This window comes from Otolemur garnettii, unplaced genomic scaffold (assembly GCF_000181295.1).
Source record: "Otolemur garnettii isolate 467f Iridium unplaced genomic scaffold, OtoGar3 scaffold00033, whole genome shotgun sequence".
Lineage (NCBI taxonomy): Eukaryota > Metazoa > Chordata > Mammalia > Primates > Galagidae > Otolemur > Otolemur garnettii.
The window spans coordinates 14377397-14400240 of NW_003852428.1; the positions used below are offsets into that span (position 1 = coordinate 14377397).

General features: G+C 44.7%; 1 protein-coding gene across 6 annotated transcripts in view; it reads left to right on the forward strand.

The window, feature by feature from the left end:
* Positions 1–22634, forward strand: part of CTNND2 (catenin delta 2) — an 889124-nt gene extending 866490 nt beyond the window's left edge. For all 6 annotated transcript variants that reach the window (XM_003789546.2, XM_012805017.1, XM_012805013.1 and 3 more), the window contains 4 exons: positions 2246–2372; positions 6289–6420; positions 11317–11390; positions 21717–22634. In XM_003789546.2, the coding sequence (XP_003789594.1) occupies positions 2246–2372; positions 6289–6420; positions 11317–11390; positions 21717–21977 (594 nt within the window). In that variant the 3' untranslated portion in view covers positions 21978–22634. The remainder of the gene's footprint in view (positions 1–2245; positions 2373–6288; positions 6421–11316; positions 11391–21716) is intronic.
* The last annotated feature ends 210 nt before the right edge of the window (positions 22635–22844 follow it).

Consider the following 22844-nt stretch of genomic DNA (forward strand, 5'->3'; position numbering starts at 1 on the left):
CAGAACTGCACAGCATACCTTCTACATTGCAATAGGACAGACATAAAATGGTCTGCCCCCCCCCCATTTGGTCATATTCAAAGTTTTTAGGGTAGACAAAGCATTTCCTTCAAAAGAAAGGCATTTCTTTTTAAAACTATTTTTAAAATTGTTCCTATACCAGAGTAATCCATGCATGTGCTTTTGAAACATGTTTCATCCTGCAGGTGTTTTTGGTAAGACTGCCCCTCCTGGCTCCGCATCCATAGCTCAGTGATTAGGGTGCCAGCCACATGCACTAGGGCTGGTGGGTTCAAACCCAGCCTGAGCCTGCTAAAAACAAACAAATAAAAAAATAGGCAGGCATCATGGCAGGGCCATTTAGTTCCAGCTACAAGGGAGGCTGAGGCGAGAGAATTTCTTGAGCCCAAGAGTTTGAGGTTGCTATGAGCTATGACACCATGGCACTCTACCAAGGGCAACATAGTGAGATTCTGTCTCAAAAAAAAAAAAAAAAAAAGGCCTCTCCTCTGTCCCAGCCCCACCCTCCAGAGGATCTTAAATCGCACAGAATTCAATGGAGGCATTTTCTCCTCCGCCATGATAGCTACCCTCACCGTGACAGACCCCCACCTGTCCCTAAGGAAGCAGTTACACCTCATGCCCTGCCTCCCTCCTCAGTTATCACCAGTTAGCCAGGCCTCCTGGGCTGCTGGTCATTACCTGGACTCTGCTCACTCAAAGGCTCTGAACAGCCCACAGTCCCACTACTCCGCCGTCCACCCACCTCCTGGTCCTTTTCCCTCTGTCCCTGGTCCTCCCTCAGCGACCCCTCATATCCATTACCTGCCGCCTCTTCCTCTCCCGTCCTGTGATGCCCACCCCAGCCTGGCCCTCTTAGCACCTCTAATCTCTCTATTCTGCGTCTGACCAATCTTCCATCTCTGTCTCCTTCCTCACATCCCCATGTTCCTCTCTGCCCGGCTTCAATTCCATGGGCTTCCATGGCATTCCCTGTCCCCTGCCAACTCTACTGACTCCTCCTACCCTAGAGTGGCTGAATGTGGCTGGAGAAAAGCAAACAAGCTTGCTGCTTGGTTGTCTAGTTTTTTTTTTTTTTCAAAGTATTAAGGGGGTACGAATATTTTTTACATTTTCAATGATTCCCTATAAGACATTGAGCTCCCTACAAATCTAAATATTATTGGAAAAACAAAAATAAAAGAATGAAAAACAGGATGGCACCTGTGGCTCAAAAGGGTAGGGAGCTGGCCCTCTATGCAGGAGGTGGCAGGTTCAAACCCAGCCCTGGCCAAAAAAAAAAAAAAAAAGAATGGGAAACAATTGCCTCTGTGAAGGAGGAACTGGGTTTTAGGCTAGTGCCTGCTTTTCTTTGCTGTGTCAGTACTCTCCAACATGTTACTTTGATAGAAATAAAAACGAATTTAAAAAGAAAAAAGAGTGGAAGGAAATAGTTGTTAACAGATTAATAGGGGCTCTCTGAGTGGGGAAGGTGGAATTATATGCTCTCTAAATTCACATAATAACCCCTAATGTATTTATTACGGTTTTTATGATGAAAAGTAATACACGACATATATGCTTTTTGTATTAACCAAACATTGGAAGGCTAATGGATTCCTGGTAAGACACATTCTGAATATGCTCTAAATTGAAAAATAGAATTCCTGGGGTGAACTAGACAATGTCCCAGCTTGGATGCAGGTGGGAGGGGGCATTTGCATCAGAGAAGGAGGTTGGGAACAACCAGAGAGAGAGAAATGGGAAGGGAGCTGCTTCCCGGTGTGGGGACCACAGGGTGTGGGAGCCACAGAGGAAGCACTTTTGGAAGATCTTGAAGCGAGAAAACTGGAACCGGGTAAGCAAAGGACAGAAAGTTTCAGGGTCATCTGACATTCTGAGCATCCTATTTTCATTTAAATAAAAGCTTCTGGGCCAAAGCAAATGTGTAAATAGACCATGTATCCATTTGTTCAACGTCTGTGAAGGAAAGTGGGCACTTAAAGCAAGCCCTGCCTTGCCGGGCTGTCTGGAGGGGAAGCAGGAGTCTCATTTCACATCCCTGTCTGTTAACCTTGATGATGGCGCAGGGCTGTGTAATCTCTGCTGATGTAGAAATGTTTTGTTTTGCAAATCTGAGCGCTTGGAACTTGGAAATGCCAGGAGGTGAAGAGTCGCGCTGTCGTCCCAGAGTATCAGGCACAGCGAGGTCTTCTCTGTGTAACGGGCGCGCTGTCTCTTGCAGGATGGATGGTCACAGTATCACTTTGTAGCCTCGTCTTCAACCATCGAGAGGGATCGGCAAAGGCCCTACTCCTCCTCCCGCACGCCCTCCATCTCCCCTGTGCGCGCGTCTCCCAATAACCGCTCAGGTAAGAGGGGCCTTTACAGCCCTTGAGCAGGTCCCTTAACCACCCTACCTACACAAGGGGGGCCCGGTCCAGTCAGACTTCTGCCAGAAACATGAAATGAATCTGTTTGCTTTTTACTGCCATGGCCCCTTCATGTTGTGTACACACAGACTCAGAACAAATCTCTCTCTGATGAGTTTCAAATGCATGAAATTCGTATCCCAAACCTGCACTCAATGAGGAGCAAGTAGAAAGAAAATTATCAAGTGTTTGCAAATCTGGGATTTCCCAACTGGAAATAGTTTGAGTTGTGTTGTATTTGTCATGATTGGGACAACAGACTACAGGGGGTAGGATGTGCTGTTTCTTCCTTTAGTATGACTTAGATTGGGCTCCATAACGATTCCCTGTCTGATTAGCTTTTTATCATTACCTACCCCCAGCAGATAAATCACTGGCAGGTCCTTATTATAACTAACTACAACTTGTATATCATCCCATTTAATTTTTTCCTAGTTTTATCACATTCCTATTGCTTAAATTTTGAGCTTTTTTTCTTTACATGCAGACATACTTTATACCTTTTTGCAGTCACATGAAATAAATGCCAAAGATTATGAAAAGCCAACTATGAACTCATCATTGAGTCATATGAATGCCATGGGTTTTATTGTTTTACTCAAAGTTTAAGTTTTTAAAACTTCTGTTTTGATTTCTGCATTTTTATTTTTGTCCTGAGAGTGAAGGATGGATAAATAATTATATGCACTCACAGATTCAGCTCCATGCGCTTTGATTTATGGAAGCTTTCTGTCTCCTTACTCTCCTCCCACCCCTCACTGAAGAAATCATATTTTCTGAAACAGCACAGGGTTGGGTAGGGGGGACCTGACAGAAGGCATTGCCCAGTAGAGTGGCCTCTCTAACCTGAGGACAAGTATATAACTGTACACCAGACTTTGCTATCAGAATGACATGGAAAATCAGAAAGGGATGGAGAATGTTTCTCAGCTCCATGAAAACGTATACAGTTAGAAGCTCTGTAAGTTGACCACCCAAAGGACTGTGACAAACTGGTCAACACTAGAGGTGGTCACCATAAGGAACTAGGCCTATTGTACTGATGCGTACATGTTATGCATGTCCAGTCTATGAAAATTAGAAAATTAGGTCAACTTAAGGAGGTGGTCAGTGTAGGAAGGTGGTCAGCTATGGAAGTTCTACTACTTGTACTGTTTAGTCTAACCCTTTTAACTATCAGTCCAAACCTAGATGAGAAGGGTTGATGTAGTTTAATCCCCATGTACTTAGCTGGCGTCTACCAATCTCAGAAGCCCAGAGATGCTCCCTTATGCCTATTTATTTCCATAACCCTGGCAGGCTTAGAAAGATAAAGAGCTCTGAGTCTAGGAAGCATAAGGACGGTGTCTTTCTAAAAGCTGCAATTATTAAGAACAGTGAGCCAATCAACGTTAGGCAGATGAAATGGAATAACAGATCGGCAGGCGCTGGGGCGGAGAATCAGCCTCTCCCAGGAGCAGTGGGCCATGGATGTCCCGCCAGCCGTTCAGCCACCGCACATTGCCTTGGCATTTCCTAGGCCAGGCACATCCGGACACCCCGTAAACACTTGTTTGCATGATTTGATTTTTCCCAGAACTCAATTCTGATTTATTGGCGACTCAGAGTCACCACATGTGAGGTCTCAGGAGATAATTACACACTTGATATGGTTTAATAAACACCACCATCTGTGCAATATTAGATTCTAATTTTAAAAGATTCAAGAAGCTCCAGAATATTGTCTTTTTGTGACTGTATAGCAGTAACTCATAAAAGGCCAACCTTGGTGCAGAAAGACCCAGAGCAAAGGAGCAAGGGGACAGGGGAGGAGAGGAGTGGTGCTTAGAGGGGGAGGGGGGCAGCACAGGGCAGGTAGGAGCTTCACACAGAACCTTGGTATGTCCCAGGCTTGGTAAGGACTCAGCTGTACGTGAGATGTGGTGGCTGCCCCTCCGGTCCCAATCTCTGTCCGTGTCACAGGCCTCCTCCCTAATGGCAGTGCCTGGGTGTTCTCTCCTCCACGTGCACAGGCTTAAGGAGGCCTGAGAGAGGCAACATGAGACCCACTTGTTGCCACTCCTGGGTCATCATGGCACCACGAGAGCATGGCACCTGTCAGAGCTGCGGAGATCCCTTCCCTGTCTGCCTGCTGGGTTTACAGCCAGAGCTTCTGGCCAGCCACTGCTGAGTAGGGCTCATGCCTCAGGAGTTTTTAAAAAGGATTCTAGGTGATTAATTGTAATGGGTGGCAAGGATAGAAACCCTCTGAGGGCTTCCAGAGGTGAACATTGAGCTTGATTTTATTTTGGAAGGTTTAGGGGGGCTTAAGAGCCCTTCCAGAGAAGGGCGAGCAAAGACCCACACCCAGCATTTGGCTGTGACTTCTCTTGAGCCCGTCTGCCTCTCATTATGGCTTATTTGTATGTCCATTTTCCCCACTTGATGGAGGGCTCCTTGAGTTCAGAGAGTGCAACTGAGTCACGTTTCTGTCCCCCTCTGTGGCGAGTGTGGGGTTTCTGCACAGAAGATGCTAAGCCTGAGAAACCTGATGAAGTGACTCAGTGAAAAGAGAGGCACATTAGGGAACCACGGGCCCAGGGGCTGGAGTTGAAAGATCCTGCAGAGGTGCGGACAATGAGCTCAAAGGCAGACAGGCTTGGCTGGGCGGGCTGGACACCAGCAAAGGAAGGAGGGCTTGGTCTAGAAATCAGAGCTCCCCAGGAAGCCAGCCTTAGTCATCCCCAGATGAGCTCAGTCAGGTGGCTCCAGAGGCCCCTCTGCTTACCACTCAGACTCAAAAGGTCCAGGGTTGGGCCTTGGAATCCATAAATTCTCAGGTGAGTCTTCCGGTTGGACAAGACTAGGAAGCATTACTTTGGGGCACAGGAAGCTGGAGAGAGCCTCAGGGCAGGGGAACCCCAGGCCTGAGCTCATAGTGAGTTAGGTGCAGGGGAGGAGCCCACAGGCCAGGTGCACAGCCAGCTGCCTTGTCACTAAGGTCCCTGCTCCTTCCAGCTTCACAGAGCCCCCCTTAGAGTCGCAGCAGGACGACTATGTCGCTGCCCAGCCATGGGATCTTTCAGAACTAAATGTCATGTTGTTCACTTCCCTGCCTCCAACTTCAGCTTTTCCTCTGTTCAGGTACCAGTGTGTCGAGAGTCCTGGATTTCCCAGGGGGATCCTCTAATTATAACCCAGCCCTTTAGAAGTGAGCACACACAGAGATAGCAGGGTGCATCCTCCTGGTCCCACAGGCAGCGAGTGGCCGTAGTGTAAGTGTGACTGAGAGACTATTGGGGTGAGGATCCAGCAGGACCGGGGAGCTCTCTCCACGCCCTCCCAGCCTGCCCCAGATGCTGGCCCAGAAAATACCCTGGGTGGAGAGTTGTTTCTTGAATGCAGTTCTAGGTGACTCAGAGTTCACGTCAAGCTGCATTTATCTTAATCAGGGAGTCTTCAGCATGAGTAGTAGCCCCACTGAAACACATCTAATTAAAGGAAGGACGGAAGGAGAAGGGGAAGGAAGGAAAGGAGGAAAGGAAGAAGGAAACTAAATGAGCCTCATTCTTAAAACTGCTGATACACCCTGGGTGGCCATGTCCCCACCTGAATGCCTCTCTGAGGAGGGTGACCCCGGGACAGAGCCCCACATCACCTGCCTCTGAGTCACAAATCACGTGTCCTCTTAACTCTAAAGCCCCAGATGTCACAGGGCGAGGGAAGGGGAAGGACACAAGCCCAAACTACCAAAGCATCATCAGGTCCACAGGCAGGTGAGACAAACACACGTCTCGGTGACCTGAATCATTCCTGTGAAAAGGGGTCCGTGCTATGGAGTGAGACACAAAATCATCCCTTTGGTCTCTTTATGTAGCAAGTGCCCCAGCTTCACCTCGGGAAATGATCAGCCTCAAAGAAAGGAAAACAGACTACGAGTCCACCGGCAGCAACGCCACGTACCACGGAACTAAAGGCGAACACACCTCTAGGAAAGACACCATGACAGGTGAGCACAGCCCGAGCCTCCTTCGCGGAGCTGGGGATCAGCCCGGCACAGGGCACCAGGCAACGCTCTGCAGCCCAGCCGGAGTCTCAGCAGCTGACAGGTCACCTGAGAACTCCATAGGGATAATTCCCAGGAATTGGAAAGGAGATGCAGCCAGAGGTATAAAAACTAAGCATCTTACTTCTGAAAAGAGCTAATAGAAAATGTGTTCTATACACACTTCATCTCCATCTTTCCTTCGCATTCACCCAAGACATAATCCCTCAAATTCAAGAGTGGAGTCTCCATAGACCTCTTCCCTGTTGGTGTAACTCACAGTGGAGGGGATTCTAAATGGCGGAGACGGTATTGCCACTTCAACCCTTAAGTATGGAGGGAACAGAGAGGAGGAGGGGAGGGAGAGCTTGGGGGCAGAGGATTTAAGGGAACCCCATAGGATTCCTATTGCCATTCTCGTCTTGCCATGATACATCCTCTTACCACGACAGACTCCCAAGGAGCTTCCCTAAAGCTGATGGCCGCAGTTTTCGGAGGGAGCATTGGTCTCTTAGCCCGCATCCCTCCCCATCATACTCATTGTCTTTCCTTTCTCATCTGCTCAGACTCTGTGGAAGCCAAAATTGGTGCTTGTCCTGCTCCTCCAGCCCCATGCAGCTGCAGCCCAGCTTATAACCAGCTTGCCTGATTGGCCACGTACTCTGTACAGTTCTCCTTGGGGGTCCCGGCTTCCCTCGTACCTCAGCCCCTCCCCACGTGGCTCCTCCACCGAAGCAGGACTTGGAGAGGGTCATTACCTTAAAAACAGAGCTGCCAAAGCCCTGGGGACCTCTAACAGGGGACTCCATTCCTATTTTGCCACATGGATCCCTCCCAAAAATCGGCCATGAGGACACATGGGATTTTCAGGGGTGTTCAGCCAGAGGCCGTGACTGTTCTGCTTATTTATCTTTGGTGTTGGATATCTCAAAAAGTATGCATGGGTCCCTGGACTTTGCTCTTCACCTTTGCTTAGTATTTGTGTATTTAATGTGCGGCCCAAGACATATTTGCATGTTGCATATGCAACAGAAAATAAAAAAGGTTGAACATGCCAGGATTAGATAATTCCTAAGACTAGGGTGCAAAGGGCACACTCTGCAGAGACGCTGAGACCCTCTAATCAGAGGGATCTTAAAGCATGACGCGGAGTTCTCTGATATGATTTAGATGCAGACCTTCAGGGAAACAGAATAGAAAAATTGGATGATTTATTAAAATGCCTTCCAAATCCAGGACAGCCAAGATAAATTTTTCTAATAGCAAGTGTATTTACCCCAGCGGCAGTGTTTTCTGTGTTCACGCTGTACAGCTGCATAAAGAAAAGCATGATAAACAGATGCGTGTGTCCCACCCCCGGCACAACATTCTGCCTTCCCGCGCAGGCTCTACCAGGGAGCAAGTGTCCCGCCCTGGCTCCTGAATTGTCTCCTGAATGGGAGAGCTGGGCTTGTTATGTGGGCCATAGTTTAGTATTCTCATTCACTGTTTTTTCACAATAAATATGGCCCCAATTATAGGTGAACATGAACAAAGAAAGTTATAAATCTGAACACTGAGTCCCTGGAGTGGGCACATTCAGTGGAGAATCTAATTTGCACTGATTACACTGAAGTGGTAGTGACACCCAATTCAACTGACCCATTCAATTTGCAATTACTCTTGCCCTAGGTAGCCACATAACAAGCAGTCCAGGATGATACATTGAGATTATAGTTACGAGAATCATTGTGAGGTTGACTGCATTAGTATTTAAGTTGAGAACTTCCCTGTCACTCTCTTGCCCAGTGGAATCATTCCAAAGGCCTTTGAAGGTGGGTGTGTGAGTTTATGTGGAAGTGGTTCCAGTGGTACACGATTGTGCCTTGTATACATAATAAAATAACAAATAAAATCTAATATGTTTCTGATGTTTAATCTTCCTAGCAAATTCCAGAGATCATGACAACGGCAGTATTGAGATGTGTCGTTCTTCAACCTTATTTAGAGATTTAAACAGCTTAGTTCTAACTTATTTAAAAATACAATTTAGAGCTACACTATCAATCATGAGGCAAGCTTAGAAGAGCAATTATATCTTTATTGAATTATATGTTTATATATCAATAGGAAGGTTCCTCGGAAGCCCGTGCATGCTGGGTAAAAGTTGGTGGTTATCATCACAGCGGTGGCCGTGGTGATGGGGTTAGAGGTGACGGTGTTTCTTTTGGTGGTGGTGGTGGTGAAGGTGGTGTTTGCCCCTTTCAGTAGTGGTATGAATGAGTCCCCAGCCAAGCCAGACGGCAACCAGGCTTTCATGTAAGAATGGAAAGGTTGACTTGCCCACCTCCATCCACTCTGTAGCACAGTAGCAAATGACCATCATTCAGGGTTTAGTTGCAAAAATCAAATTTCTCGAGGTCTCCACATCAGAAGCAATTCATTCTCATTCAAGATTAAATCCAGGGGATAAACTTCAGTGCACTGAAAGGTATCTGGAAAACTGCCATCTTCCTTGTTTATAAGGCAGCAGGGGACAGCTCCCTATTCCCCACCAAGGAAATGTTCCTGCGGCTATGGGAGAGACCCGGGAGGCTTCACCCTCAAGACGCAGCGTTTGGAAGCTTGAAGTGGAAGTGGTTCCCTGCCTGGCCTGTACTCTCTTCTACGTAGCTCTTAGAAATGTAGATCCACCCAGGTTTTCATTCTAGCACTTCCCTGGCCCTCCTTTGCTGGCTCTATTTTCTAACTTAGATGCATAGTCTCCTTCAAACAGGTAAGTGAGCCGAAGAGGAAGGAGGAGAAAACTGCAGCAGGAAGATCTTCAGCTGAGAAGCCACAGATGGAACCGGCAGGGAGAACAAGCCCATTCAAGAGTAAATGTTCAGCCAAAAAAAAGTACAGTATATTGTGAGCAACTGAAAAATCAAAATTGAACCTTGTTTTGTTTTTGTTGTTTGTTTGTTTGTTTGTTTTATTAAATCATAGCTGTGTACATTAATACTGTCATGGGGTACAGAGTGCTGTTTTTATATTCAATTTGAAATACTCTCATCAAACTGATTAACAGAGCCTTCATGTCATTTTCTTAGTTATTGTGTTAAGACATTTATATTCTACATTTAGAAAGATTCACATGTACCCTTATAAGATGGATCATATCGGTGAACCTTGTTTTTGAAGTGACATTTTCCATCAGAAAGTGATAGCTCTGAAGTCGATTGATCTCAGTGTTGCTCACTCCTCTATTCAGCAAATGGAGCACCCACTCCATGAACTGGACCAGGCAGTAGCCCGGGCTCCAGGGACACATGCAGAGGTGACGTCCTCATGGAACTTCACTCAGGCCAAGGCAGGCAGCACACGAGGTGAACAGCAGAACGCGCTCACCAAGATCATACAGCACAATGTTGAGCAGGATGAAGGAACTGCACAGGGCAATGAGACGGTGGGTGCAGGAGAGAGGAGTCACCTCACCTGACATGGGACAGGAGGACATATATGAGCTGGAACCTCAACATGATCAAGGAGGCAGCCAAAGTCCAGGGAGAAAGCATTTCAGGGTAACGGATCCCTGAAGCTACATTCACATGGCCTGCTGGATGGAGGAAGGAAGGCTGGCATTCCAGGGCCCCGTTAGCAAGAGGAGTGAGCAATGCCGTGGGGAGTTAGAAAAGGCCAATCACAGAGGACCTCACAGCCATTAGCAGCGGCAGTCTCAGCATGAATGGCAGATGGAAAGACGTGATCCAATTTCTGGCTTTTGGGGACAGGATTGTGCAAGGAGTTGAGCCAGGCAGAGTGGATGTTTGGCCATCATGTAGGATTTCCTAGGAGTGGTCCAGGAGAGAGAGAGACTTGGAGGTTTTCATAACAACACAGAGACATGAAGGATTGCATTGAAGCAGAGAGAATAACAAGGTGGTCTTTAAAACTGGAAATGGGCTCTCAGTTCTCACTTGTTAAGCAAAGTTTTCCAAGAGGAGTTTTATCGCACCACTATTACGTGCTTTCTAGTAAAAATCGTGGGTAATGATGTGTTGTCCTGACCTGTGTCTACAGTGAGAGGGGGTATGGAGTGTGATTCTATTTCCTTATCGATTAGTGACTGGAAGCGGAAGACAAGCCCTTTTCAGTTCTAGAGTGTTTTATACCCTATGGAACTGGACAGGCAACATCCTCCAAAACTTTCTTAATTCATAGACCTCTCAGCAGCTTTGAGAGTGGCATCTCGTGCCCTTCCTCCCAGCCTGCAGCATAAGGACATGGGCAAATGTGTCTCCTGCAGCTGGAGGAGACCTCTTCCCTTTCAGGTGAACCACAGGCAGCCTGGAAGACAGAGCCAGGACTCCTGTCTTTGCATCTAATAAGCAGGAGTCCAAAGCTGCAGCCTCTCAGGTCACCGGGGAGACTCAGGTGGTGCTCCCTGCCCGGCCTCTGGGCCCTTGAGAAATGCACTGTCTGGAAGATGCCCCAGCACCTCTGTGAGCTCAAATTAGAAATTTTATTCTTGTCATTCTCCAGCCTCCTGCATGCTTCAGTGCAGGTGACAAGCTTTTATTATCCACCAGTTTTCACCAGAAAAGAAGGCAATAAAACTTGCAAAATGACCATCTGTTTGCTGCACCTGCCCTGACCCTGTCTGTAATGTGAATGTTCCCACGGGAGGCTGCCGTGCTATGGGGATTTTATAGAGTAACTATTCTTCATTCTTAATATCTGGATGTAAAATGAAGTGTTCAAGGCCAAAGAACTTCTTCCACTTGGAATGGTTTCTGAGAAACCAAGCTTTGTTAGGACACGTACTTGCCTCATTAACCAGTATTCCTCATTTGAAACCTCGTTTTCTTTGTTAATACTTTTCTTTTCCTTTTTCTTTAGCTCAAAACACTGGAATTTCAACTTTGTACAGGAATTCATATGGTGCGCCCACTGAGGACATCAAACACAACCAGGTAAAGTAAACACACCATGGTATTCGTTTTTCCATTTGATTCATATGAAATAAACTGGAATTTTTTTATACCCCCCCTTTTTTTTTTTGCTCAGCAACTGTTGTTAGTGTTTGTGTATTTTTTTTTTTTTTTTTGGAGACAAGGTCTCACTATGTCAGTAGAGTGCCATGGTGTCACAGTTCACAGCAACCCCAAACTCTCGGGCTTAAGCAATTCTCTTGCCTCAGCCTCCCAAGTAGCTGGAACTACAAGCAGCTTCCATAATGTGTGGCTATTTTTTTGTTGCAGTTGTCATTGTTGTTTAGCTGGCCCAGGCCAAATTTGAACCTGCCACCCTCTGTGTATGTGGCTGGCATCATAACCACTATGCTACAGCACCAAGCCCAATAAATTAGAATTTTAAAAACGACATCAGGCTAGGCTCAGGGGCTCACATCTGTAATCCTTACACCCTGGAAGGCCAAGGAGGGAAGATTACTTTAGGTCAAGAGTTCAAGACCAGCCTGAGCAAGAGCAAGACCCTGTCTCTACAAAAAAATAATAAGAATAATAAATAAGTAAATAAAAATAGAAAAATTAGCATGGCATGGTGGCTAAACCTGTGGTCCCACCTACACAGGAGGCTGAGGCAGGTGGATTCTGTAAGCCCAGGAGTTGGAAGTTGAAGTGAGCTATGATGATGCCACTGCATTTTAGCCTGGGCAACAGGGTAAGATGCTGTCTCAAAAATAAATAATAGATTAATTTTTGTCCAACATACATAAACAATTGTAAAAGAAAATCCTATTCCCCGAGTCCCTCCCTGTCACAGCATACGTGAGGGGAGGTTGGAATCATCAGAACAGCCTCAAATTTGAAAACCTTTGATTTCACTGTAACCTCATGCCTGATCTAGTGGTAGAAAGCAAATTTCCTACTAAAAAGCAAAACTAAAAGAAAGCCCCAAGTAGACAAGTGTAAGATGCCAGTTATCAAACGGGAATTATCTGGTCACTGGACGTGGATTGAGCAGTTTCTGTGATTCAGCCAACTCTCATTAGGAAGGGAGCATTTGTTAGACGTGATGGAGATCAGTAAAATAGACTGGCAAGTTCAATGTAGAACTTGATATGGATAGAATAAATCCCGTGATGCTACAACACACGGAATACATCACGGAGGGTTTTGCTGCTGAAAGTCTGGTTGGGTCAGCAGCTACTTCAGCATCACCTGAGATCTTGTTAGAAATGCAGGAGAGATTCCTCTCTGGCCCCAACCCTGCTCCATCCAAGAAGCACGGTCGCATTTTAATAAGATGCCCTGGAGATCCAGGCACAGGCTCAGGTGTTAGGAGCACTGAACAGCAGGTACGTAAAGAACCAAGGTCTCAGGGTGTGTGTGTTTGTTTTATTCACAAACATTCACTGGCAGCTCGTCTTCTCTGTGGTTCTGCTGTAACTATAAAAGCCAGAAGGCACAGCCCATGCCCCCTCATGGATGGGCAGCTGTGTACTACTCTCTCTTCTGGGGGGGCTTTATCCCAATACTCATGTAGGGCTTGGGAAGACATCAGTGTTATCACCTCCCTCTCCACCGTGAACAGCCCAGCTGCATGGCCTGTGGTGACACGTTGTGAACACATAGTTGGCCTCCCTGAATTCTACTCTTTGCTGAGAGCAGAAAAGCCAATGAATAAGTAAATCAGGTCGCAAACACTAGATAGGAGGTCACCAAGATGGCCCAGCTATTCTCAGGCCAATACGCCTTCTCATACATGAAGGAAGACAGAAACGTAATGCACTGGAAATGTCAACTCCATTTATGGAAATGGACCATTTTTCTTGTCACCAACATGAGGAAATTTTGTAGGTACTGTAAACAAACTGCCTCCAGCTCAGAAAGATGCTGGTGGGGATGTAATAAGAACCTGATTGTGCAGCCACGAGTGTGAGATGACTCTTTAGTTTCCCCAGGCAGAGAGAAGGTCCTGGCCACAGCTCAGCCCACCCCAGCCTTCCTCTCCATGGAGTCTGCCATCATTGACAATCAAGAAATGCCCTGGTGTGGCCCAGGATCCTTGACATCTCATAAGCTTCCAAAAGACTGCTTGCTATCTGGATTTAGAAGACCGCCCATCATGGTTCTAAGGTGCACATGCTTTCTACCCAAGCACATCCTGAGCATTTAAGCAAATGAGAATTAATGCACTAAGATGCATCCTGTTCAAAAGAGAATCACAGCCTGGCATAGACTTTCTCTCAGCATGCCCCAGAATGTGCTTGACTCAGTCTCAGAGGGAAATGTTAGGGCCATGGGGTCTCAGCCAAATGCAGACTAAACACACCCAGGATGGAGAGCAAACTCCGTACCTCTTGCCAGCACTGGGACACGTTGCAGATGGACCCCAGCAGAGCTGGATCCTGCAGTCACAGCTCAAAGCCCTCATTATTCCCTGAGATCATCAAACATCAAGCAATATTTTAAAATATCCACCAAAGAGAAGTTTCTTTCCCCTGAAAATTTTCCAGGGAAATCTTTATGACACTCCAGTGAACTTGAAGAGAAAAAGTAAAGCATTTCACTGATTTTGGACTATGTTATTGGAATAAACTCTGTCATTACAGCAGCTTTCCCTCTTGGGGACTCAAGACCATTTCAAAGAGGAAACATCCAGTTGGGTCATTCTAGTCATAACCTCATCAACAGCATCCGTTAGTTGTGTTCTCTGGCTATGGTGGGTAGCCAGCCCCTCCAGACAAAATGCTTTCATTTGAGGAGCTTTCCTGGGCCCAAAATGAACTCAGACCTTCATACCTGGAATGATGGAACCAGGAGATCTGGGGTCTATCCAGTCTCAACATCAAAGTTTGTCCTCTGCTGAGTGCTCTCGTCTCCTGGGAGCTTAGTCACCAGCTGGGCCTCACAAGCTTCACAGAGGAGGCTTGACAGCAAATAACCTTACTGGAGAAGTGATCCCTGGAGGAAAAGGAGTTCCGGGTGGATCTCAAGGCAATGCAGAAGACGATGAGAACTGAGAATGAGGCACTGGTACGAGCCACGCGTGGTGGGGCAGCAGCCACGGCCCTCAGCCTGGCTTCTGGGACTCAGCCAGGCTTCCATGTCTTGGCTGTGGCTTTTCCCCCATGACCACCTGGGACTCCAGTTACATTGTCAGGGAATTCTGAGCTCTTAGAAGAAACAGCCCTTTGCGTACAACAAAGCTTGTGACCCTTGGTTTTTATGTTTGAGGTCAACAGACATGGTTTTAAGAGTTAACTATTTAGACTCTGCAAAAATGCTTTGAGTTTCTTCAAGTCTATTTGATACTTACAAAGAGAAATATTATTTTTAATAGTATAGATCCAGCTGACAACAAGGCTTTTTGTTCATAAACTAGAAACAAAAGGGTTTGGTGTTTTGATGACCAGTTCTCAAATTATTACTAATGATTATAAAACAAGCATCTTGAGTTCTTTTTTTTGTGTCCTCAGCCCCATTATCACAGGAGCAAGGCAGTTATAATTGTTCCCAGGGATGAGGACACTGAGATTCTAGGAGGATAAGTTGTGTCTTCAGTCACAAAGCTAGGAGGAGGCAGAGACTCAACCCGGCTCTCTGTCTTCCCATCTCCCTGTCCCTCCTGTGTACCAGGAGTTCTTGAATATGGGTGTGAGTCAGAATGTCCCAAAAGCATGTTAAAATATCCGTGCTGGGCCCAGCCCCAGAGGTTCTGACCCAGTAGGCCTGGAGTGGGGCACAATCATTTGCATTTCTAGCAAGTTCCCAGGTAAGGCTGATGCTGCTAGTCTTAGGGCTGTGCTTTGAGGACCCCAGGTCCTTCACACTTGGCCTCTTAGGAGATATGTTAACACTCTGAGTCTTCGGTGTTCCCAGTGTGGAAAGTTTGAAGATCTGCAATGGGCCACAATTTCCCTTGCATGCAAACTAAGCCCAGTGTGCTGGCAAACTCAGTAAGGAATAAGCGCAGAAAAGTCTTCTGTCATTATGCAAACAGAGTTGGACGCTCCTGTGACACTGTCCTTCATAATTTAGATTAAACATTCTACTGTTGAAGAAAGAGTTCAGCAAAGATGACTTTATAGGAGCAGAAGCTACAGGACACAGCACAGAGTCCATCAACCCCACGTTAGCCAGCTGGCAGTACCTCCCTTCCAAGAGAGGACACTGCTTTAAGGCAGAGCAAAATAACTCAGGCTCCAGGGGGTTGCCAGGCTTCTCTCAACCACCACAGACGCCCAAATTCAGAAATCCCCCTGCTGAATAGGAGCAGCACGCTATGTCCTCCATAAAATTCTGATTTATGCAAACTGTGCAATATTTTTAAAATGCATTTAATGTTAGCTCTTCTATGAAAGGGCTATTTTGGGAGGAATTTATTCTGCCAAATTTTCCACACATCAGATATTCCATTAAATTATAAAATGCATCTGACATTCCCTCCCCCATGGTGTATTTCACGGACAGGCCAGTGAGCAAATTCAATCCCTGCAAACACTGCAGTGCTGCTCACCAGCCGTCCTGAACCATTCATCCACACACGCCCCGGGAACTGGGACACCCCATCTCAGAGGGGGTTGATGTCAGACTTTAGGAAAAAAACAGGTGAATTGAAGAAGTTAGTTCCCTAAGGTAAGAGATGCAAATAATAAGCTCATACCCAGCTCTAAAACATCCATCGAGCAGAAAGAACATGACAATGGTAAAAAGAAAAATAATGAAATAGGTTGTGCAGGAAAAAAAAAAAAAATGAAAGCAGCAGCACCTTTGGAGGGACACCATGAGCCTCGTGAAGACTCCCTGCCTCCTATATGGCCTCCTCTGCCCCTGAGAGCAGCACAAGAAGTCAGTCCTCTTCTGACCTCCACTGACCTCCTCTCTTATTGAGAAGGCTGAAGCCAATTCCATGGAGTCTGCCCTCTGAGGTTTGGGCACCTTGACTCTGCTGAGACTGGTCCACCTTGGTAGAGCAAACATCTGGCTTTAGAGTCAGCCAGATGTGCGTTCAAATTCAACACCGCTAGCTTTAGTTTTTTCATCTCCAGAGTAAGAATTGGATGGATGGGTAAGTAGGTGATAGACAGCTGATGGATACAGACAGATGTGTTCATACAAGGTCAGACAATTAAGTTCATGTACTCCTCCTAGAAAAGTTGCAACATACCTCATTGTTGAATATCACTGCAGTCAGCTTCAAAGTACTCCCCTTGGCTGTCCGGTGACTGCATGACTATTATATGATTAAACAAATAATGATTTGTTAGATGTTAAATATGGTGCCTAGTGAAATAGAAACACGATAAATTCTAGTTTCCTCCCTGCATTATTTTTCCGAACCTCCATACTCCAAGCCCGTGCACACGGTGCACTAGGAAGCAGCACAGTATCAGAACAGAGAAGTTCAACATCACACCCTGCTCTTCAGAGGACAGCCAAGGGCATCCCAGCCTATTGACACAGCCTGGCAGACCTGGTTTTGGAAACATTGAATTGTAGATGTCACACATTTATTCCAAATGTCCCTCTCACCCCAGGCTCTTAGGTTGACAAGGGTTTACAGTCTGCAGACTTTTAGACTTCCACGGGTAGACAGAAACCTCATTCATTCAGCCACCACTAACTAGACATGTGGGACACCCTGGACAGCAGCTGTGATGAAGTCCACCACTTCCTGGAAGAACAGGTCGATTACTAGTGTAAATCAATGACATATAAAAGAGGGAGTTTCACTTCCACAGAAGAAGAGTGATGTGAGGGCCATTAAAAGCATTCATTCACACATGCCGTGCTAATTACAAATCATTATCTATTAACTAAGGCCAATTTCTAGAGGATGTTCCCATGCTGAACCTTACTTAATAGGGAATTACTGAATCCACCCAAAAGTGACCAAACTGTGTTTTGCTGAGAGTGTTTTATAACTCACACCTGACCCCCTCCCCAGTTATCACACACTCCCAGGACTTTGCACACCCTGTATGTGCTGCTGTGGGGGTCACCCTCACCCCACCCCGGGCAGGTGCTGCTCATTTCAGGGACAGGTGCTTTCCAGGAGACCCCAGACACAATCAGAAGGGAAGGGGGAGAACTCAGCTCCTAGGTAGTAGTGATAATATATTGTCAACCCATGAACACTCTTGGTCATCCTGTCCCTAAAACCATGCAGAAGAAACTAATTCCTGACATCCTGTGTTCCTCAGACTCCTGTGATCCCTTGAACCCTTTGAAGCCCCTATATCAGAGAGTATCCTGCAGAGGAAACAGGCGATACTGGGAGGGGCTGGCAGACACCAGACAATTCTGAAGACTCCTGCCCCGTAATCATAAAACTTCCTAATCCCATAGCATTCTTGAGTTCAGTCAATTCTCAAATGCAGGAAGTTAGAGAACATTTTGGTCCTTTGGTCCTCCAGAGTACAGAATATTTGGAATGTGCATCTGTGTAAGGCTGTGATAACTGGCCACTCACTTAGACCCTGTGATGGAGAAGCCTCTGCCCACTACATGCAAACAGGGATCAAAGATGTCTCGGTGCGCCATCAGGAGAGTGCCTTAGTGACCGTTAGATCTTGTACATTTTCCCAGTTTCTTTGAGACCTAAGTGCAATACAAAAAATGCAGAAAAGAAGAAAATAAACTGCGTTCTGTAGTTTCTAGTCTATACCTCTTTAATTAAAAGAGATGATCTAGTAAAATGGTGCAGCTACTGTGGCAAACAGGTTGCTGGTTCCTGGAAAAGTTAAACATAAAATGACCACATAACACACTGCAGGAGATACAGATGTATCCAAAAGAATCAAAAGCAGGGTCAGTGACAGATACCAGTACTCCAGTGTTTATTGCAGCATTGTTTACAACAGCCAAAAGGTAGAAACAGCCCAAGTGTCCATCAAGAGATGAATGGCTAAACAAAACAGAGTCTATCCATGCAATGGAATATTATTCAGCCATACAACGGAATGAAGTTCTGACGTGGATGGACCACAAAAACTTCATGCTATGACACACAAGGACAAATATTATGGAGGTCCCTGGAGTGGGCAAAATCACAGAGACAGTATGTAAATGGTGGTTGTCCTGGGTGGGGAGGAACAGGATAAAGGATGGTGAACTATGTTTGATAGCAATAGAGTTTCTGTTTGGGGTGATTTCAAAAGTTGTGTGAGTGGAGGGTAGTGATGGGTGCACAGTGCTATAAATGCCACCTAATTATACATGTCAAATGGTTAATGTGCTCAGTTTTGTGTTATGTATATTTTACCATAATAATGATAAAGAAAAATTTTATGAAGAAAGGAACCAATTGTCAAAAGAAAAGGAAACAGCAGTTAGCAGTTTCAGGGGAGCGGTCCCCCTGCAGTGAGTGCCTGGGCACAGATGGCGCCTTTTCTTTGTTTGTTTTTCCCATGAGATCAATTTTTAATATATTTAGGTCCTACCTATGAGTGAAAATATGCAAGATTTGTCTTTCTGTGTTCCCTTGTTTCACTTAACGTAATGATCTCTGATTCCATTCATATTGTTCCACATGGCAAGATTTCATTCATTTCTCTCTTTCTTTTTTTTTTTTTTTTTTTTTTGTTGAGACAGAGTCTCACTTTGTCACCCTCAGTAGAGTGCAGTGGCATCACACTGCTCACAGCAACCTCCAACTCCTGGGTTTAGGCGATCCTTTTGCCTCAGCCTCCCAAGTAGCTGGGACTACAGGCACCTGCTACAATTACCAGCTATTTTTTTGTTGCAATTTGGCCAGAGCTGGGTTTGAACTTGCCCGCTCAGTATAAGGAACCAGAGCCCTACCCACTGAGCCACAGGCGTGGCCCAGGATTTCATTCTTTTCTGTGCCTGTATAATATTCCATTGTGTCTATGGACCATAATCCCTTATCCATTCATCTGTTGATGGGCACTTGGGTTGCTTCCAAATTTTGGCTATTGTGAGTAGTTCTGAATAGACAGGGAAGTTTGCAGATACCTCTTCAATATACTGATTTCTCTTCCTTTGGATATATACCTAGCAGTGAGGTTGCTGGGTCAAGTGGTAGCTCTAGTTTCAGTTTTTTCAGGAAACTCCATACTGTTCTCCATAGTGGTTGCACTAATTTATAGTCCCATCAACTGTGGACAGGGGTTCTCCTTACTCCACATCCTCGCCAGCATTTATTATTGCCTTTTTGAGAAAGCCATTTTAACAGAGGTCAGATGATATCTCATTGTAGTTTTGATTTCCATTTGTCTGAGGACCAATGATACTGAACATTTTTTCATATACCTGTTGGCCATTTATATGTCTTCTTTTGAGAAATGTCTATTCAGATCCTTTGCCCATTTTTTAATCAGATTATTTTATTTTTTCCCTATCAAGTTGTTGTAGCTCCTTATGCAGGTTTATTCTAGTAATTAGTCCCTTGTTAGATGGGTAGTATGAAAATTTTTTTCTGATTCTGTGGATTGTCTCATCCCTTCATTGATTGTTTCTTTTGTTGTGCAGAAGTTTTTTAGCTTGATGTGATTTCATTTGTCCAATTTTGCTTTGGTTGCCTGTGTTTTAGGTATATTACTCAAGAAGTCCTTGCCCAGACCAATGTCCTGAAGCATTTCTCCAAAGTTTTCTTTTACTAGTTCATAGATTCACTCTTTAGATTTAAGTTGTTAATCCATTTTGATTTGATCAATATATATGGTAAAAGATAAGTGTCTAGTTTCATTCTTCTGCATATGGATATCCAGTTTTCCTAGAAGCATTTAATGAATAAACTGTCCTTTCACTGTATGTTCTTGGCACCTTTGTCAAAGATAAGTTTTCTATAGATGTTCCATTGATCTATGTGTCTGTTTTCATGCAAGTACCATGCTGTTTTGGTTAGCATAGCTCTGTAGTATAATTTGAAGCCCAGTAATGTGGTTTCTCCTGTTTTATTCTTTCTGCTCAGGAGGGCTTTGGCTATTCTGGGTCTTTTGTGGTTCCACATAAATGTTAGGATTTTTTTTTTTCTGTTTCTGTGAATAATTTCATAGGCATTTTGATGTGGATTGCATCGAATCTGTAAATTGCTATGGGCGATATGGATGTTTTAAATAATATTGATTCCTTCAAGCCACAAGCATGGAATATCTTTCCATTTTGGTGTGTGTGTTCTCTTCAATTTCTTTCATTGGTGTTTCATAGTTTTCATTATAGAGATCTTTCACTGCTTTGGTTAAGTTTTTTCCTAGGTATTTATTTTATTTATAGCTATTGTAAAAGGGATTACTTGACTTCTCTTTCAGATTATTTACTGTTGGCATATAGAAATACTAATTTTTTCATATTGATTTTGTATCCTATAACTTTTCAGAATTTATCAGTTCCAACAGAGTTTTTGTGTATGTGTGTGGAATCTTTAGATGTCTGTTGATAGAAGATCATATTGTCTGCAAACAAGGATAATTAACTTCTTCCTTTCAGATTTGAATGCCTTTTATTTCTTTCTTTTGTCTGATTGCTCTAGCTAAAACTTCCAGTAGTATATTGAATAAAACTGGTGAAAGTGGGCATCCTTGTCTTGTTCCAAATCTCAGAGGAAAGTCTTTAGTCTCTCCCATTCAGTATGATACTTGCTGTGTCATACAGGGCTTTTATCATGTGGAGGTAAGTTCCTTGTCTGCCCACTTCAGAGTTTTTGTCATGAAGGGATGTTGAATTTTATTGAATGCTTTCCCAACATTGATTGAAATGATAATATATTTTTTCCCTCATTGTGCTGATATGATGTATCACATTGATTAATTTGTGTATGTTGAACCATCCTTGGATACCTGGGTTAAATTACACCTGATAATGATGAATAATCTTTTTAATGTGTTGTTTAATTTGTCTTGCTAGTATTTTGTAGGGGATTTTTGCATCTATGTTCATCAGAGATATTGGCCTATAGTTTTCTATATTTGTTGCATCTCTTTGTCTGGTTTTGGTGTCATGGTGATAGGGGCCTTGTAGAATGAGTTTGGGGGTATAATCTCCCCCTCAATTTTTTGGAATAGCTAAAATAAGAGTGGTATTAATTCTTCTTTGAATGCTTGGTAGAATTTAAAAGTGAAGCCATCGGGTCCTGGGCTTTTCTTTGAAGGGAGATGTTTTATTAGTGCTTCCCTCCTTCCTCATTATTGGTTTATGTTGGTTTATGTGGATTTCAGACTTCCTCCTAATTCTATCTTAATAGGCTGTTTATGTCTTAGAATTTATCTATTTCTTCTAGGTTTTCCAATTTATTGCAGCCTTTTCTGGGCAAGAGGGAGGTTGGGTCAAGGGACACTAACTAATCCTGCATGGTGCCTCTTTTCCACACAGGTTTCAGCACAGCCAGTCCCACAGGAGCCCAGCAGGAAAGACTACGAGACCTACCAGCCGTTTCAGAATTCCACGAGAAATTACGACGAGTCCTTCTTCGAGGACCAGGTCCACCACCGCCCTCCCGCCAGCGAGTACGCCATGCACCTGGGCCTCAAGTCCACCGGCAACTATGTCGACTTCTACTCAGCTGCCCGTCCTTACAGTGAACTGAACTATGAAACGAGCCACTACCCCGCCTCCCCCGACTCCTGGGTGTGAGGAGCCGGCGGCACCAGGCGCTCCGGGGACAGTGCATGTGCATGCATACCACGAGACATTTCTTTTTTCTTTTTTTCTCCTGCAAATTTAGTTTGTTAAAGCCTGTTCCATAGGAAGGCTGTGATAACCAGTAAGGAAATATTAAGAGCTATTTTAGAAAGCTAAACGAATCAAAAGTTAACTTGGAGATCAATAGAAAGCTAAAGCGATCCTAAATACAGTGTGTGACACTTTTCTAGTTTGAGCTGTAGAGGATAAAAGGTGCTTTATATTGAATGTGGCTGGAGGCGGGAGAGGGCAGGCGGTCGGTGGCGAGGCGGGAGGGTCATGGTGAAGCACAAGATGCAGAATAGTTTACACGCTTTACGGGGGACGGCTTCTCACGCTTTGTTTACCCTTCATCCGTTGTGACTCTAGGCTTCAAGTTGCATTGGGGTTCCTCTGTACAGCAAGATGTTTCTTGCCTTTTGTTAATGCATTGTTGTAAAGTATTTGATGTACATTACAGATTAAAGAAGAAAAGCGCGTTGTGTATATTACACCAATGCCACCGTGTTTCCTCATCTATGGTTCTAAATATTGCTTCGATTTCAAACTTTTGAAAGATGTATGGATTTCCAGTTTTTCTTTTCTTTCCTTTCTCCCAGTATGTTTTAACAAAAAAGAAGAAAAAAAGGAAAAAAAGGAATATTTAGCAGTATTGTTCGTTCTGGTATGTGAATTTGTTTGTGGCAACTAAACAAGGCATTCAGCAGTTTCTGACAATTAACATACATCATTCCACACTCCTGTCAACAAAGTGCTTTTTCACTGCCTAAAATTTTAGATGTAGATATTTGAAATAGATTTTTTCATTTATACCAGTTT